At 63.2% G+C, this 17344-nt stretch overlaps 3 protein-coding genes across 6 annotated transcripts in view; 2 read left to right on the top strand and 1 right to left on the bottom strand.

Moving 5' to 3' along the window:
• The window catches only part of ZNF628 (zinc finger protein 628), a 178529-nt gene that overhangs the window by 74404 nt on the left and 86781 nt on the right, over nt 1-17344 (top strand). The window lies entirely within an intron of this gene.
• Nucleotides 4846-12173, top strand: KMT5C (lysine methyltransferase 5C). Of its 4 annotated transcripts, none has more exons than XM_059665704.1 (9): nt 4846-4989; nt 6352-6570; nt 6720-6885; nt 7256-7365; nt 7962-8125; nt 8250-8269; nt 10376-10512; nt 10597-10766; nt 11002-12173. In XM_059665704.1, exons 2-9 carry the CDS (start codon nt 6461-6463, stop codon nt 11520-11522), a joined length of 1398 nt encoding a protein of 465 aa, XP_059521687.1. In that variant the 5' UTR covers nt 4846-4989; nt 6352-6460; the 3' UTR covers nt 11523-12173. The 4 variants fall into 4 exon arrangements, with proteins under 4 accessions (XP_059521687.1, XP_059521689.1, XP_059521688.1 ...); XM_059665706.1 differs by having other exon boundaries at nt 4860-4935; XM_059665705.1 differs by lacking the exon at nt 4846-4989 and adding an exon at nt 5013-5488.
• LOC132216296 (cytochrome c oxidase subunit 6B2) lies at nt 15056-17271 on the bottom strand. Its single transcript, XM_059665462.1, has 4 exons — nt 17162-17271; nt 16922-17031; nt 15288-15388; nt 15056-15196 (listed from the first exon to the last, which is right to left on the bottom strand). The coding sequence occupies exons 2-4, from the start codon at nt 17025-17027 to the stop codon at nt 15143-15145; spliced, it is 261 nt and encodes an 86-aa protein (XP_059521445.1). The 5' UTR covers nt 17028-17031; nt 17162-17271; the 3' UTR covers nt 15056-15142.

The following is a 17344-nucleotide window of genomic DNA, read 5'->3' as shown; positions in this document are numbered from 1 at the left end:
GGCCACAGCTGCCCCACGGCCACAGCTGCTCCACGGCCACAGCTGCTCCACGCCCACAACTGCCCCACTGCCACAGCTGCTCCACGCCCACAGCTGCTCCAGGGCCACAGCTACTCCACAGCCACAGCTGCTCCCTGGCCACGGCTGCCCCATGCCCACAGCTGCTCCACGGCCACAGCTGCTCCATGGCCACGGCTGCCCCATGCCCACAGCTGCTCCATGGCCACGGCTGCCCCATGCCCACAGCTGCTCCACGACCACAGCTGCTCCATGGTCACGGCTGCTCCATGCCCACAGCTGCTCCACAACCACAGCTGCTTCACGGCCACAGCTGTCCCACGCCAACAGCTGCCCCACAGCCACAGCTACTCCCTGGCCTCAGCTGCCCCACGCCCACAACTGCTTCAGGGCCACAGCTGCTCCACAGCCACAGCTGCTCCACAGCCACAGCTGCTCCCTGGACACAGCTGCTCCATGCCCACAGGTGTTCCACAGCCACAGCTGCTTCACGGCCACAGCTGCCCCACGCCAACAGCTGCTCCACACCCACAGCTGCTCCCTGGCCTCAGCTGCCCCACGCCCACAACTGCTTCAGGGCCACAGCTGCTCCACAGCCACAGCTGCTCCCTGGCCTCAGCTGCTCCACACCCACAGCTGCTCCAGGGCCACAGCTGCTCCCTGGACACAGCTGCTCCACGCCCACAACTGCCCCACGCCCACAGCTGCTCCAGGGCCACAGCTGCTCCACAGCCACAGCTGCTCCACAGCCACAGCTTCTCCCTGGCCTCAGCTGCTCCACACCCACAGCTGCTCCAGGGCCACAGCTGCTCCCTGGCCACAGCTGGGGTGAAAGGGTTCATGATTAAATCCTCGACTGTGCTCTCTGAAGGCTGAGTCTTGGAATCGATATTTTCATAACATTCCCATAGTGATTCCTTTGTTTTCAATCCTCACCCAAGGGTATGTTTCCCATTGAGTTCTAGAGAGAGAGAGTGGAAGGGAGGGAGGAGGGGGAGAGAGAGAAACATCCATGTGAGAGAGACACCGTGATTGGTTGTCTTCTGCACCCTCCGCTATCAGGGCTGGGGCACCTGCAAGTGAGGTTTGTACCCTCGGCCTGGAATGGAACCTGCAAACTTTTGGTTCAGAGCCTGTGCTCTCTCCACCAGACAAAACACGCCAGGGCGCCCCCTAGTGATTTCTTCTTCTTCTTCTTCTTCTTCTTCTTCTTCTTCTTCTTCTTCTTCTTCTTCTTCTTCTTCTTCTTCTCTCTCTCTCTCTCTCTCTCTCTCTCTCTCTCTCTCTCTCTCTCGATTCTTTATTCTCCTCTCTCTCTCTTTCTCGCTCCCTCCCTCTCTCTCTCAGTGGTAAAATATGCATAAGGTTGCATTAACCATTTCAAAGTGTAAAATCATTCCTCAGAAAATTAAAAATGGAAATTTCGTTTGACCCAGTGATCCCACTTCTGGGAATATATCCTAAAAACCCCAAAACCCCAATCAGAAAGAACATATGCACCCCTATGTTCACAACAGCGTTATTTACCATAGCTAAGATTTGGAAACAGCCCAAGTGCCCATCAGCGGGTGAGTGGATAAAAACTGTGGGACATTTGCACCATGGAATACTACGCAGCAGTGAAAAAAGAGGGATCTCTTAGCCTTTGGGGCAGCATGGAGGGGCCTGAAAAATACGATGCTAAGTGAAATAAATCAGTCAGAGAAAGACAAGTATCACACGATCTCACTTATTTGTGGAATGTAATGAACAAAATGAATAGGCCAACACAATAAGACCTGAAGCACAGGCGCATGGAACAGACTGACCTACCTTGATGTGGGGTTGGGTGTAAGAGAAGAGATAAACCAAAGAACTTGTATACTTACATGCACAGCCCATGGACACAGCAATAGGGCAGTGAAGGCCTGAGGGGGTAGGGGCTGGGAGAAGGGTAGTAAAGGGGGAGATGGGAGATATCTGTAATACTATCAACAATAAAAAAAATATTTCAAATAAATAAAATGTAGCCCTGGCTGGTGTGGCTCAGTGGATAGAGCACCGGCCTGCGGACTGAAGGGTCCCAGGTTCCATTCTGGTCAAAGGCACATGCCTGGGTTGCAGACTCAATCCCCAGTAGGGGTCTTGCAAGAGGCAGCCGATCAATGATTCTCTCTCATCATGGATGTTTCTATCTCTCCCTTCCTCTCTGAAATCAATAAAAATATATTTAAAAATATATATGTTTTAAAAAAGAGTCATCAAAAAATAAAATGTACAAATAAGCCCTGATCGGTTTGGCTCAGTGGATAGAGCGTCGGCCTGCGGACTGAAAGGTCCCAGGTTCGATTCCGGTCAAGGGCATGTACCTTGGTTGCGGGCACATCCCCAGTGGGGGGTGTGCAGGAGGCAGCTGATGGATGTTCCTCTCTCATCGATGTTTCTAACTCTCTATCCCTCTCCCTTCCTCTCTGTAAAAAAAAAGAAAAAGATAGAAAACGTAAAAATCAGTGGCATTATGTCCATGCACTCTGGAGTTCCGGAACTTCTTTATCAGAACAGGAAGCTCCACACCCATTGTCACCTCTCCGCCCAGCCTCTGGCCACCATGAACCTGCTTCCCGTCTCTGTGTACCTGCCTGTGCTGCGTTATTTCTTAGAAATGGAGTCATCTGTGTGCAACGTCAGGAGTCTGTCTCCTTTCACCCCGCCTGACGCCTTCCACGCGCCTCCGGGCTGTGTCCGTGTCCCGGCTTCACTCCTGGAAGGGGCCTCGGACGGTGCCGGCTGAAGGTTGAGAACCAGCTGGATCCCGTGCGCCATGGAGCCCAGAGGTTGAGAGTCTGATGACCAGTGACATTCAGACTTTTCCTAGTTGGTTTTTAAAAAATATATATTTGTATTGAATTCAGAGAGGAGGGGAGAGGGAGAGGGAGAGAGAGAGAAACATCAATGATGAGTGAGAATCATCGATCAGCTACCTCCTGCTGGCCCCCTACTGGGAGTCGAGCCTGCAACCCGGGCATGTGCCCTGACTGAGAATGAACGGTGACCTCCTGGTTCATAGGTCCATGCTCAACCACTGAGTCACGCCGGCTGGGCTTTCTTAGTTTTCTTTCTTTTTTTAAAAAAATTGATTTCAGAGAGGAAGGGAGAGAGAGAAACATCAATGATAAGAGAGAATCATTGATCAGCTGTCTCCTGCACGCCCCCTACTGGGGGGGGGGGGGAATCAAGCCCACATCCTGGGCATGTGCTCTTGACCGGAATCGAACCTGGGACCTTTCAGTTCTCAGCCGACGCTCTACCCACTGAGCCAAACCGGCTTGGGCTCATCATTGCTGTTTCTCTCTCTCCTTCTCCCTTCCTCTCTGAAATTAATAAAGAAATACATTTTAAAAAATTAAACACACACACACACACACACACACACACACACACACACAACTTCTACATTTGACTGTGGAGACTTCTGCCCCCGGCAGCGCGTGCTGGGGGCTGTCCGGGTTGCTGCAGGCGGTGCCCGCGCCTCCTTTCGCGGCGGCACAGTGCCCCCTGTGTGATGAACACGCCGTGTGCCGCGCATTTCCTACAAATGGCATCATCCGAGAGCTATGTACACCCTCGGGCCAAAGCGGTAAGCCTTTTAAGGTGCAGACACGCCGATCGGGCTTTTCCTGGCCCCTCAGCTTTGGGGAGAGTCCTTTCAGCGGGCCGGCTCCCCTTCTCCGTTTCTGGGGGGTGGGGTGCCGGGTTTGGGTGTGTCTCCGAGCTGGGAGTTGATAAAGGAGCAAACAGTATAAACCGAGGTCTGGAGGCTGGAAGCACGGATGGAGGACACCCAGGAAGGCGTTGAGGCGGACTCCCTCCGAGAGTTTTATAGCTGCGCGCCTGAGGCCCAGAGAGGGCAAGCCACTTCCCCAAAGACACAGAGCGGCGGCTCAGAGAAACCACGTATTCGGTGCGGGACACGCAGCCGTCAACCAAACAAAGACCCCCCCCTGCTCCCAAGTGCGGGGCTTGTTACTCTGGGCGTAATGAGGATGCATTGCCAATTATGTTTGCCTCTAGGGTGGGAGCAGGTAGGTGGGGTGATACTAATTGGGGACGGGGTGCCCCAGGGGAGGCTCCCATGAGTCAGGGCTTTCTCCCAACCCTCCCTGCGTCCCTCCTTCCGATCCGTTCACCCCCAGAGTGTTGTTGTGCGCACTCCCGAAATTAAATGGGGGGATTTCGGGGAAAGAGAAGGTCGACCAGGAGGGAGAGTTAAGAGTCCTTTGTCCCCGGACAGCGTTGTCAATAAAGTTTTGTCGCCTTGGCAACCGCCTGCCTCTCCAGGCGGCGGGGCGGGGCACGAGGGTGCGCGCGCATTCACCCCTCCAGCCCTCCCCTGGCTTTCTGCCTCTGGGGGCTGAAGGTCTCACCAGAGGAAAAGAATAGGGGGGTCGCGACTTCTGGTGACGGGCGGAGACTTCAGCCAATGGAAGGATGAGCCCTTCCAAGGCCAACCAATCACATCTTATTTCTGGAGCCGGCGGAGCCCGCCTCCTTCCCACTTGGACCCGAATAACCTGACCCAAACCGGAGTTGCGGCGCTTTTAGCCAATGAGGGGGCCGGCTGCGGGCCGTGGGCGGGGATACGTCTCCATGGCAGCGCGGGAAGGACAGCGGCGGGAACCAACCGCAGCAATTGGCGGCGCGGACGGGCATCGCGGGCGTGGCGGGGTTTTGTGGGGGCACTGACGGGGTTTTGTGGGGGCGGGCGGAGAGGCCAGAGCGGAGCTCGGCCAATGGGAGAGGCGCGAGCGCCACAGCCACGGCAGAGTGGCGGCGGCCGCAGCCAATGGCGGGCCGCGGCGGCCGCGGCGGGGCGGGCCCGGCGGGGCAGACGGGAGGCGCGGCGGCCGAGCCTGAGGCTCGCTGAAGAGGCAGTGGGAGGTAGTGGCGGCGGCGGCGCGGGCGCCAGAGGCGGAGGCGGAGGAGGAGAAGCGGGTGAGGGGCGGCGCGGGGCCCGACGTCTGAGCTCCCTCTCGGCCCCCGCCCCGCGCCGCCTTGGCTCCCGGGCGCCCCCAGCCCCGACTGTCCCCCGCCCGGCCGGGTCCCTCGTGCCCGGGCGCCTCAGTGCGCGTCCTGCGGGGCTCGGCGCGGCCGCCCCGGTGCCTCCTCACCAGGCCCCTCCCGCACCCCGTGCCTTCCCCGGGCCCCCCCCACGCTCCGGGCCCTGCCCCGCACGCTCGCTGCCTGCGCAGGTCCCGGGAGCCGCAGGCCTTCCCAGGCGCCCGCCCGCGTCCCCAATTCCTCCCCGGACCCCCCCCCCTCCGCCTGCGGGGAACCCTGCCTGCACCCCGGGCTCCGTCCTCGCGGCTTCCCCACGCTCCTCCCGGGATCCCCAGGACTTCCCCGGCCTCGCTGCTTCTCCACGGCCCTAAGCTCCTCTCAGGACCCTCCCTGGACCCCACGCCCTCCTCCGCCTTCTCTCCCCGCACCCCAGGTATCCCGTCGGCTGTCCTCCCTGGGCCCCGCGGCCCCCCCAACCCGCGTCGCCTCTCCGCAGCTTCCGCCCGTCCCCGCGCCCTTCGCACCGGCCCCCTTCCCGCCGCCCAGCGCCCGCTCTCCCCTCCGCTCGCCCTTCCGTGCCGTCTCCCCGCAGCCCCGCGTCCTGGGTGCCCAGCCGGCCCTCCGCGGACGGGGTCAGGGGTCATGTTTTGTTTCGTATGGCAAACCTCCTGCTCTCGCCCCTTTTTATGGACCTACTTACTCTGCCTCCCTAGGCCGTTCCTCCACCCCCCCCCGCCCCCGCTTTGTCCTCCGAGCGCCCCCACCTCCCCCACTCCACCCCCCCTACTTCTCCCAGAATGGCATCCTTGGAGAGGGAGCAGGTGCTGGGAGCCCTCCTCCGCCTCCCTCCCCACCTCCTCCAGGCTGCCTGGGGCTGCACCCGGGGCCTCCTGACGGCTCCCTGGGCTGCTGGGGAGGGAAGGTGGGGACTGTGGGTGGAGGGGGGATCCCCCGCCCTGGGGAGGGCCAGGGCTCCTGCAGGGCTCAGCCTTCAGGGTCCTCGCAGACTTGCAGTCCATCATGATCTGCCTCCCGTGTCCGTGTGCGCGCGTGCATGCGTGTGCACGCATGTGGGTGGGTGTTTGCATGTGTGCGCGTGCGTGTTTGCGTGTGGTTTGCATGTGTGTGCATGCGTGTGCGCGCGTGTGTGGCGGGGCCTTTGTGTCTGCGCTCCAGAGCGTGCGAAGGCGCTGTTGATGAAGGGGGGGCTGTCACCTGTTTGGGGGCGCCCCCACCGTCGGGAGCACTTGTTGCGTTCGGGCCGCACTGAGCGCTTTTCTCCCCGACGGCGTGTAGATGTGGGTCCGGACGGGCGCCCCAGAGGCCCGCGCAGCTGAGCAGTGGCCCGGAGCCAGCGCCGGCCCTCCCCGCTCTCCGCCCGAGGCAGCATGGTGTGGGGGGCACCATGGGGCCAGACAGAGTGACCGCCCGCGAGCTGTGCGAGAACGACGACCTGGCCACCAGCCTGGTGCTGGACCCCTACCTGGGCTTCCGCACCCATAAGATGAACGTCAGGTGAGGCCCCCGGGGCCCGGCGGCCGGAGGGCTGGGCTCCCCTCCTGGCCTCCGCAGCGCCCCCCTCCCCCTGCGGGTGGGGGCGGGGCCCGGGAAGGCCGGAGGGAGTAGGCCAAGGCCCTGGGACCCAGGCATGCCCTCTCCCCCAGCCCTGTGCCCCCCCTGCGGCGACAGCACCACCTGCGCTCAGCGCTGGAGGCCTTCCTGAGGCAGCGCGACCTGGAGGCTGCATACCGGGCCCTGACGCTGGGAGGCTGGATGACCCACTACTTCCAGAGCCGGGGCCCGCGGCAGGAGGCTGCCCTCAAGACCCACGTGAGGGCGCCCTTCCCCTCCCCGTGTGTTCCCGCCCCGCACCTCACCTCGGAGCCCCCCGGCACTGTGCCCCTCGGCCGCAGCACAGCCCGCGGGGGGCTCCCCGACTGCCTAGCTGTGGGGACCCTCCGAGACGGGGGCTCAGAGCATCCTAGGAGAGGAGAGCTGGCGGGCCCTCTTAGTCGGAGTCCGCCCTCTTGGTTTGACAGATGAGGGAAACTGAGGCCCCCCCCCCCTCGAGAAGGGGACGCGAGTTCCCCGAGACCGCACAGCGAGTCAGTGGCAGGACGGGGCTAGAGCCCAGGAGAGAGGGGGCCGAGGACGACCCTGCCCGGCCACCTCACCCTGCCCACCCCCTCGCCTCCCCCAGATCTATCGCTACCTCCGCGCCTTCCTGCCTGAGAGCGGCTTCACCATCCTGCCCTGTACCCGCTACTCCATGGAGAGGAATGGAGCCAAGATCGTGTCTACGCGAGCTTGGTAAGAGGGCAGAGCGGGCAGGAGGCTCTCCCTGGAGAGGAGGAGCCACAGCCTGGCCGGGGGCTCAGACACCCCCACCCCAAGGTTCGCGGGGCGGCCCTGGGCTCAGGACTGTGCCACCCTTGTTTTGCTCTGGTGTAGCAGGTGCTGCCGGGCAGGTAGGAACAGGATGGAGCAGGTGTGTGTGTGTGGGAGGGGGGGGGGGGGGCTGCCCGCGCTCATTGTAGGGGAAGCTACATGGTAGCCGAGTGGACAAGCAGGCACTGACCACATAGCTGCCTCGAGCTTCAGGAGCCGGCCAAGGCATTGTGGGTGCCCAGGGGAGCCCGGCTTAAGCTGGGACCCCAAGGATGAGGGTCTGGTGAAGACGGGCTGTCAGTGGCTGTCGGGCCGTGAGTCCAGGCAGAAGGACCGGCTGCCCCAGGCAGGAGGGGGGCCTGGAGGAGCCGAGAGGAGGGGAGCGGGAGCGGATGCGGGATGCTGCCCACGTGGGCCGTCTGGCTGGGAAGCCCCGCCCCGCCGGCCCGGCAGGTGTGAGGTGTAGGAGGCGGACCCGGGGGTCAGGGAGGCGCCGCCTACAGGCCGGCCTCTCGCAGGAAGAAGAACGAGAAGTTGGAGCTGCTGGTGGGCTGCATCGCGGAGCTGCGCGAGGCGGACGAGGGGCTGCTCCGGGCCGGCGAGAACGACTTCAGCATCATGTACTCCACCCGCAAGCGCAGCGCGCAGCTGTGGCTCGGCCCCGCCGCCTTCATCAACCACGGTGCGGGGGCGGGGCCGGGAGGGGCGGGGCCGGGAGGGTGACGCCGCCCCCAGCCCCCCCGCCCCGCCCCCCCTCGGTTCACAGTCTCTTCTCTCCCCCTGCGCCCACACCCCGCTGTCTCCAGACTGCAAACCCAACTGCAAGGTGAGACCTGGGGGGCCCCCCGGGAGGAATGGGCGGCGGAGAATGGGGGGTGCTTTTCTGGCCGGTGCATAGCCCCACACTGTCCCCTGTCTCCCCAAGGCCGGTTCTTGTGGGAGGAGGGAGGGGGGGTTTGTCTAGAGCAGCGGTTCTCAACCTGTGGGTCGCGACCCTTTCACAGGGGTCGCCTAAGACCGTCGGAAAACACCTACGTAATTACATACTGTTTTTGTGATGAATCACTATGCTTTCATTATGTTCAATTTGCAACAATGAAATCGGGGGTCACCACAGCATGAGGAACTGTATGAAAGGGTCGCGCGGCGTGAGGAAGGTGGAGAACCCCCGGTCTAGCGTCACCTTGGGCCGCGGGCTGCCTCCTGCTGGCGGTGTTGTGCCCTCTCTGCGCTGAGCTGGGGGCTGGGCCAGTTGGAGGGAGGTGTGTGGTGCTGGGAGACAGACAGGGGCAGGCGCCCGGAGCCCTGGGAGCCGCTCAGGGCAGCGCCGGTGCAGCGGTGGTCACAGGAGCAGGGGACCGAGTGGCAGGAACCTGGGGGCCCCTGCTCCCTGGGGTGAGGCCTGCGAGCCCTCGAGGGGGAGGGGAGGGCCCTCAGGGCGGCAGGGTTCCCTGCACAGGGGATGAGGTTGTGGGTGAGGCCGGGTTGGTGGCTGCTGGGCGGAGCCCAGGAGAGTGGGGAGTGGAGGGGAGACAGCCTCTGGGGTGCTCCCTGCCAAGCCCGGGCCTCTGCAGGAGCCCCGAGGCACGGTGGGGTCCCAGGTGCTGGAGTTGGAGCTGGGTTTGAGCCCCAGCCCCCGCCCTGGGCCGGGGTTTCTGAGGTGGGACCCAGTGAGAGCCTGTCTCCCAGCAGGCTGAGGGTCAGGTGCACGGTGCACAGGCATGGTTGTTGGAAATGTTCTTTTGATTCTGCAGGCCCCCCCGTAATCACATAGATTTCGGGGTGCGTGACGTGGGGCCCCAGTCTGGCCCTAGGCCAGTGATGGCGAACCTTGTGAGCTCGGCGTGTCAGCATTTTGAAAAACCCTAACTTAACTCTGGTGCCGTGTCACATGTAAAAATCTTTGATATTTGCAACCATAGTAAAACAAAGATGTATATTTTTGATATTTATTTTATATACTTAAATGCGATTTAACAAAGGAAAATCAACCAAAAAAATGAGTTCGCGTGTCACCTCTGTCACGCGTGCCATAGGTTCGCCATCACTGCCCTAGGCACCGGCAGGGCTGCATGAGAGGCTCTGTGCCGAGCCAGGTGACAGCCACCTGGGGCACAGGAGCAGGCGCTGAAGGGGGAGCAGGGCGATCGGGGGTTGCAGGAAAATGGGGGCAGGTTAGGGTGTCCCCGGACAGGACACGTCACGGGCAGGTCAGGGGGCGTGTGACAAGCGAGGCAGCTCCGCTCTGTTGTTCTGCGTGAGCTTGGGTCTGCCCCCTGGGAGCGCCCACTCTGTGAATGAGGGACTAGGTGTTCAGCTGACCTGCCAGCTGGTGAGCTGGCGGCTTGGCAGGAGGCGGAGGGACTGGAGGCCGGGCAGCACGGGGAGGCTGGTGTGCGGCCTGGTTTATCCTGAGCGAGCGGTGATGCGGGTGGGGCCCAGGCGGGTCTCAGGGACCGAGAAGACACGGTGCGCTGGGGAGACCCCGGCCCGTTGGCCGGGGCTCAGGCAGGCGGCTTGTGTCAGTCTAGAGTGGACGGTGGGTGTGTAGGTGGACAGACAGATGGATGGAAGTCATGCCCCTCCCAGGCAGGCCCCTGGGAGGCAGGAGCAGGCAGGTAGGGGCTGTGGAGTGGCTTCCAGGAACGGGGTGGCCGCAGGGTGCAGGCCGGCAGGGAGCAAGGGGGTGGGCGAGGAGGGTCGGCCGGTGGCACTTGGCTCAGAAGCCAGGGCGGGTGTGTGGGAGGGCCAGGGTGCTGTGCACTGCCCACAGGAGGGGAGGAAGCCACAGAGGATCAGAGATGGCGTGAAGAGGGCAGGCCCTGGGCAGGGCGGCCGCCCCCCGGGAGCTCCCGGCCACCGTCCGCGCCAGGGGAGGACCCCGGGGGCCAGGGGGCCCGCGGGCCAGGGCGCTGAGCGGCCCGGCCCCCAGTTTGTGCCCGCAGACGGGAACGCGGCCTGCGTGAAGGTGCTGCGGGACATCGAGCCCGGCGACGAGGTGACCTGCTTCTACGGCGAAGGCTTCTTTGGGGAAAAGAACGAGCACTGTGAATGCTACACCTGCGAGAGGTGGGCGGGCGGCGGGGGCGGGCAGGAGGGGAGCGGGACCCGCCGGCCCAGGGACAACCTCACGGCCCACGTCCCGTCCCCCAGGAGAGGGGAGGGAGCCTTCCGCCTGAGGCCCCGGAAGCCCTGCCCGCCGCAGCCGCTGGACAAGTACCAGCTCCGCGAGACCAAGCGGCGGCTGCTGCAGAGCCTGGGCGGCCGGCTGAGCCCCTGGGCCTGCGCCCACTCGTCTCCGCCGCGCCAGAACCCGTTCTGCGGTGAGCACGGGCACCCCCGTCCGTCGGCCTGTCTCTCTCAGCACCCCCCACCCCCGTGGCCCCCATCCCGTCGGCCTGTCTCTGTCAGTACCCCCACCCCCGTGGCCCCCATCCCTTGCCTGCCCTCCTGTCCTGTTCCTGGGTGCCCGGGGGGTGGAGAATGGCCCGACCAGGACCTCTCCCGGGGGCCTGCTCACAGGGTCACCCTTTATCTCCCCCTCCCCCGCCTCCACAGCTGCCTGCCAGCCCCTGCGCCCCCTGCCCTGTGGCACCGGTTCCGACGCTGCGCCCCTCTGGGTCCAGTGGCTGCCGCAGCCCCAGCTATGGGTGCGCCCCCGGAGGCGCAGGCGCCCCCCGCCCCGGCGGGCCTCCGCAAGCCCTGTGCTCCGTGCCGCCCGCGTGTCCCTGCACCGGTGGGGAGGCTGTGGCCCCCACTGCTGCCTGCAGGCAGAGGCCCTGGTGGCCCTGGGCTCTGCCCCCCGCGCCCGCTGGAGCCCCCAGCAGGACTGGCACTGGGCCCGGCGGTACGGGCTGCCTTACGTGTTGCGGGTGGACCTGAGCCGGGTGGACCTGAGCCGCGTGGTCCCGGCCCCACCCGCCACTGCCACCTCCCGCCCCGCCCCCGCCCGGCCCCCCGGCCCCAGCCCCATCCCCAAGCAGGCCCTGGCCTTCGCCCCCTTCTCCCCACCCAAGCGCCTGCGGCTGGTGGTCAGCCACGGCTCCATCGACCTGGATGTCAACAGTGACGGACCTTGAGGGGCTGGGCGGCCCTCCGCCTGGCTTCCCAGCCCGAGTTCTCGGGACTCACTGATCTCCAGAAGGAGCTCTCGGGCCTCCAAGAGGCCGCTGACCCTTGACCCCAGCACAGCTCTGACCCGGGGGTAGGGTTGCGTTGGACACCCCCGGGGATCAGACCCCTGACCTGTTGTGACTGCTGACCCCTGAGCCACCCCAACCCCAGCAGGGAGCCCTGGCCATTGCTGCCCACCCCCCTCCGCCCCCCGCCCCAGCCTCAGGACTGAAGATGCCACTCCCTCCCCCGCCACCTTCTCCTGCCCAGGGAGCAAAGCCATAGGGGTGGGGGCCACCCCTGGCATCTCCCCAGAAGCCCAGCCTCTGGCGGAGGGGGACTGACTTGGGGGTGGAGACTGCCCCACGGGGGGAGTGGGTCTGCTCTCAGCTTTGTGACTGTCTGAGGTGGGGGGCAAGGTGGGGGTGTCCACGCACCCTCGCCACCCCCATGGGTCTCAGGGAGGCCGGGTGTGACCTCATCTTTCTCATGGTGCTATCCCTGGTGCTACTGGGGTGTGGGGGGCTCCCTCCCCTCCCCCACACCAGAACGGGGTATGTTGGGGGATTGGAAGCACTTGAACTTTTTATTTTATTAAAACCTTGTTACAAGCTTCACCCGTGGAAGCCTTTCCTTTTATTTCTATTTCGAGGGCGTGTCCATCGGGAGGGCGGGGCCCTCAGCCAGGCTCGGGGCACCAGGCCCAGAGGAGGCAGCCCAGGCTTTGGGCCCGGGAGCTCGGGCATGTGAAGAGAAGCCTGGGGCTGGAGTGACTGGGTCTCAGGAGGGAAGGCGCCCAGGACCTTCGTTGCAGCGGACAGCCATCGCCTGCCGCGTGCATCCGGTGTCAGTCTCCGGGACAGTGGCAGCCCGGCCGGGGTTACCCCCTTGCCTGAGGTCGCACCACTGGGTGGCCCCAGGGCAGATGGCGTCCAACCAGGAGGCTGGAAGTGCGGGTGTTCAGGTCAAGTCCCCTGAGCTGACAGGGTCTGGGGTGTCCCTGGGAAGCTGGGCTGGCCTCAGGGGCCCACCATGGTAGCCCAAGCCTGGGGGAGGGGCGTGTGGATGGGGTCAGTCCTGGGGCTGCCGGCCAGTGACTTCCGCCATCCAATGCGGTTTTGGGCCACACTGATGCGGGGGGCCTCCGGTTGTCTGTATAGACCAGTGATGGCGAACCTATAACATGCATGTCAGAGGTGACACACGAACTCATTTTTTTTGGTTGATTTTTGTTAAATGGCATTTAAATATATAAAATAAATATCAAAAATATGTCTTTGTTTTGCTATGGTTGCAAATACAAAATAATTTCTATATGTGACACGGCACCAGAGTTAAGTTAGGGTTTTTCAAATGCTGACACGCCGAGCTCAAAAGGTTCGCTGTCACTGGTATAGACAGAGACCCTACACGCCCTGCAAGAGGACCCACCGCATCCTCCCCCCAGCGTCGGTGAAACACAGTTTATGTTTTTTAAATTTTTTATTGATTTTTAGGGAGAAAGGAAGGGAGGAAGAGAAACATTCACGTGAGAGCAGCACATCATAGCTCAGCCCAGCCAGCGTGGCTCAGTGGTTGAGCGTTGACCTATGAACCAGGAGGTCACGGTTCGATTCTCGGTCAGGGCACATGCCCGGTTGTGGGCTGGATCCTCAGTGTGGGGCCTGCAGGAGGCAGCCGATCGATGATTCTCATCATTGATGTTTCTATCTCCCTCTCCCTCTCTCTCTGAAATCAATAAAATGGCTTTCGATCTATATTTCAAAAATACATCACTTTAAAATTAAATGTCCCAGAGGTGACGGAGGGATGGTGGTGGGGAGGATGCCTGGCCCAAGAGGGAGTGAAGGCAGGAGACTGGGAGGGGCCGCTGGCTAGCGGGGCCAGGTGCACTGGAGGCCTGTGCTCTGTGAGGTCCGGAGCCGGCTGGGCGGCACAGGTGTCTGCCCTGTGCTCACACGCCACCCGGGTGACCTCACCGGGTGCTCAGACAGCCGTCACCCGGCCTGTGACTCAGCTGCCTTGCCCACGTGGCACCAAGGCCTGCTTCTGCAGCCCTGCGGCCTCCATGCAGGGAGCTCCCAGGAGACCCCTCCTGTGGCGGCTACGTCTGTCTGTGTGGCCCGGTGCGCACCCTACCCTGCGCCCTCGTCCTCCTGCTTCTCCGGTCCTGGTCCGAGAGCATCCCTGGGGGCCAAGGTCTGGGGGTGGGGCATCTGGGAGATGGCACACCTGGGGTGTGTCCAGGGTGGGGTGATGAGGGCATGGAGGGGGTGAGGGGCCCGGATGGCCCTGAGCTGACCCGGCCCCTCCCGTCGTCTCTCCGGATCATGGGACTTGGCAGTATCTCCTTTACAGCTGGGGAAACTGGGTCAGGTTACAGCTGAGGTGCAGGCAGGTCAACGGGCTGGACCAGGGTCACCCAGAAAGTTGTATGATTAGCAACAGCCACCTTTGAACGCTGGGGTTGAAGGGGCCTCCGAGGCGGCCACGGGCTGCGGGCAGAAACTGCCATTCAACGTTCCCGGGGTTCCCGGGCTGGGGCGTGGGCTGGCGGGCAGGCAGGGTCCCTCCTCAGCCTGGGGCCCGTGGTGAAGGGGGCCGGAGAGGTGACATTGCAGGGGGTGTCTAAGTCAGGAGGAACCACATCACCGCATTGTCACCTGAGAGCCTGGCTGTGGGAAGCAAAGGCTAATTCAGGGGCCGGCCGGCTGGCTCCGTGGTTGAGCGCCGCTGTGAACCCGGGGGTCAGGGTTCAATTCCCGGTCAGGGCACAGGCTGGGAGGTTGCGGGCTCCATCCCCAGTGTGGGGCGTGCAGGAGGCAGCCGATCCATGATTCCCTCATCACTGATGTTTCTCTCTCTCCCTCTCAGAAATCAAAAATACTTTTTAAAAACAATTCCGGTGGGGCCTCTGAGCGTCCGGGAGCGCAGTCCGCAGGGTCGGCGGGAGGAGGCTGCCCGGCGCGGAGGGTGCGGTGGGAGAGGCCAGAGGGGGCGGAGCTGTGAGGAGGGCTCACCTGCCGGGATTGGAGTCGTGGGGGCAGGAGAGCGCGGGGAGCCCGGAAAAGGTTGGGAGCAGGGCCAGGGCGGGGGGAACGGGGCTCTTAGCGCTGGGGGGGCCTGAGGTGGGGGGCTGGGGCAGAGGGACAGAAAGCCTGGCGGAGCCCGGGAGGCGGTCCAGGGAAGAGAAGCTGCTGAGGACGGAGATGGCGGGTTCAGGTGACAGGTGTGGCGGTTGGGAGGCGGAGCACCCTGCGGCCCGGCTGGTGCGCGAGTGTTGCATGCGGAGAGCTGGCGGCTGCTGCCCTGGGGCGGGGGGGGGGGGGGGGGCTGGCGGGTTTGCTCCTACCCCAGATATCCGACAGTCCTCCCTTCATCCCAGCCCTGATGGGGCGCAGCCCGCCGCCGGCCCTCGTCATCGGAACTCGGGCTGCGCAGGGAGCAGACAGAGGAAGAACCGGCGGCAACGGCACAGCTTTATTTGTGGCTCAGAGACCTGGGGGTGGGGGGCCGGGGCCGGGTCTCGGGGAGACGAAGGGATGGGGCCCTTGGCCGGTCCCTCGGAGGAGCCGCGCGCAGACGGTCAGATTTTCCCCGCGAAGGTCCCGTCCTGGATCTGCTCCGTCCAGCGCTGCACCTGGGGAGGCGCGGGCGGGAGGCAGGGCGCCGCTCAGCTCCGCCCGCCTCCCTCACCGGGTCCCCCCGCCGCCGCGGCGCTGCCCGCTCACCCAGCTGACGGGGCACAGCGAGTGGAACACGTGGTAGTAGTACTCGCAGGGCTGCGTGCTCTTCCCGCGGCGGTTCATCTTCTGGACGCAGCGGTGGAAGTCTGCGGGGGAGACGGCGTGGGTGCGGCCGCGCCAAACTCCCCGCCCCTCCTGCCCAGGTCCCGCCCCCTCCCGACCAGACACCGTCTTTCTTTAAAAAAATATATATTTTTTAAACATATTTTTATTTTTTTACAGAGAGGAAGGGAGAAGGCTAGAGAGTTAGAAACATCGATGAGAGAGAAACATCGATCAGGTGCCTCCTGCACACCCCCTACTGGGGATGTGCCTGCAACCCAGGTACATGCCCTTGACCAGAATCGAACCTGGGACCTTTCAGTCCACAGGCGGACGCTCTATCCACTGAGCCAAACCGGTTTCGGCATCATCACTGATGTTTCTATCTCTCCTTATCCCTTCCTCTCTGAAATCAATTAAAAAAATATATTTTGCCCTGACCGGTTTGGCTCAGTGGATACAGCGACGGCCTGCGGACTGAAGGGTCCCAGGTTCGATTCCAATCAAGGGCATGTACCTTGGTTGCAGGCACATCCCCAGTAGGGGGTGTGCAGGAGGCAGCTGATCGATGTTTCTCTCTCATCAATGTTTCTCTTATCGATGTTTCTAACTATCTCTCTCACTTCCTCTCTGTAAAAAATCAACAAAATATATTAAAAAAAAAAAAAAAGAAACCAGTGATGAAAGGAAATCACTGATGCCCGCCACAGTGGTTCAGTGGTTGAGCATCTACCTATGAACCAGGAGGTCACGGTTGGATTCCTGGTCAGGGCACATGCCCAGGGTGCAAGCTCCATCTCCAATCGTGCAGGAGGCAGCGGATCAATGATTCTCTCTCATCATTGACGTTTCTCTCTCTCTCTCCCTTCCTCTCCGAAATCAATACAGATACATATTTTTAAAAATAAAGAAAAAAAATCATTGATGGGCTGCTGCCTACACGCCCCTACTGGGGATGGAGCGCACAACCAGCGCATGTGCCCTGACGGAATGGAACCGTGACCTCCTGGTTCGTAGGTTGATGCTCAACCATCTGAGCCACACCAGCAGGTCCCCGCCCCTCCTGACCAGGCCCCTCCCTCTCCCGACCGGACCCCTTCTTTTCACTCCAGGACAGGGCCCGCTTCTCCATCCCTACTGGCTCCACCCCAAGCCGCGCCCCATGGTCCCATCCTCTCTGAACCAGGCCCCGCCCCCTCCCTGCCAGACACTATCGCCCTCGCCCCGCCATGACTTGGTCACGTGCCTCCAGAATAGGCCCCGCCCCCACGCGACTCAGCCACGCCTCCACAAACAGGCCCCGCCCACTCGCGACCACGCCTTACCGCTCCTGGCCAGGCCCCATCTCCCTCCCTACCTCCTAGGCCCCGCCCAACCGATCAAAGCCCCGCCCACGCGGTCCCGCCCCTAACCGATAGTCCCCGCCCCTTCGACCCGGGCTCGCTCCGCCCCCCACCCCAACGGTCTCCGCTCCCACCGGGAGCCCCGGCCCCTATCCCGTGCTCAGGAGTTGGGGAGCGCCCCCCTTCCTGCCTCCCCGCCTCACCCCGCTCCCCTCCCCGCCCATCAGCGCTCACCCAGGAAGTTCTGGTAGCAGTTGCGGGTCTGGTTCTGGTTGGGGAAGCGCGGGTCGAAGGGCGGCGTGGGCCTTCGCCGCTTGGAGGGCTTCTCCGCGTCGGGCATGCTCCTGCGGGGAGGAGGGGCTTCGTGGGGCCCAGGGGGAGCCCCCTCGCTCCAAATCGCACTCACCTACTGACCCCACCCCCTCACCCCGAAACCCAGCCCCGGTCCCCCCGCTACCCCCGTCCCGTCCTCACTAGGCTGATGGGTCGCTGGCGCCTATGGCTGAGTCCCGGACGCCCCTCGTTTCTGAGTCTCCAGGGTCCCAGCCCAGGCAAACCACGCCCCCTCCGCCTTATTGGCTGAGACGCCGGAACCCCAGCCAATGGGAGCAGCTGCGCCGCGTGGACCCTCCCCCCGCCTCTCCCCGCTCCCCCCGC

The sequence above is a fragment of the Myotis daubentonii genome, chromosome 15, assembly GCF_963259705.1.
Source record: "Myotis daubentonii chromosome 15, mMyoDau2.1, whole genome shotgun sequence".
Taxonomy (NCBI): Eukaryota; Metazoa; Chordata; class Mammalia; order Chiroptera; family Vespertilionidae; genus Myotis; species Myotis daubentonii.
Note: the sequence above shows the minus strand (reverse complement) of the source record. Positions and strands in the feature narration are given on the sequence as shown.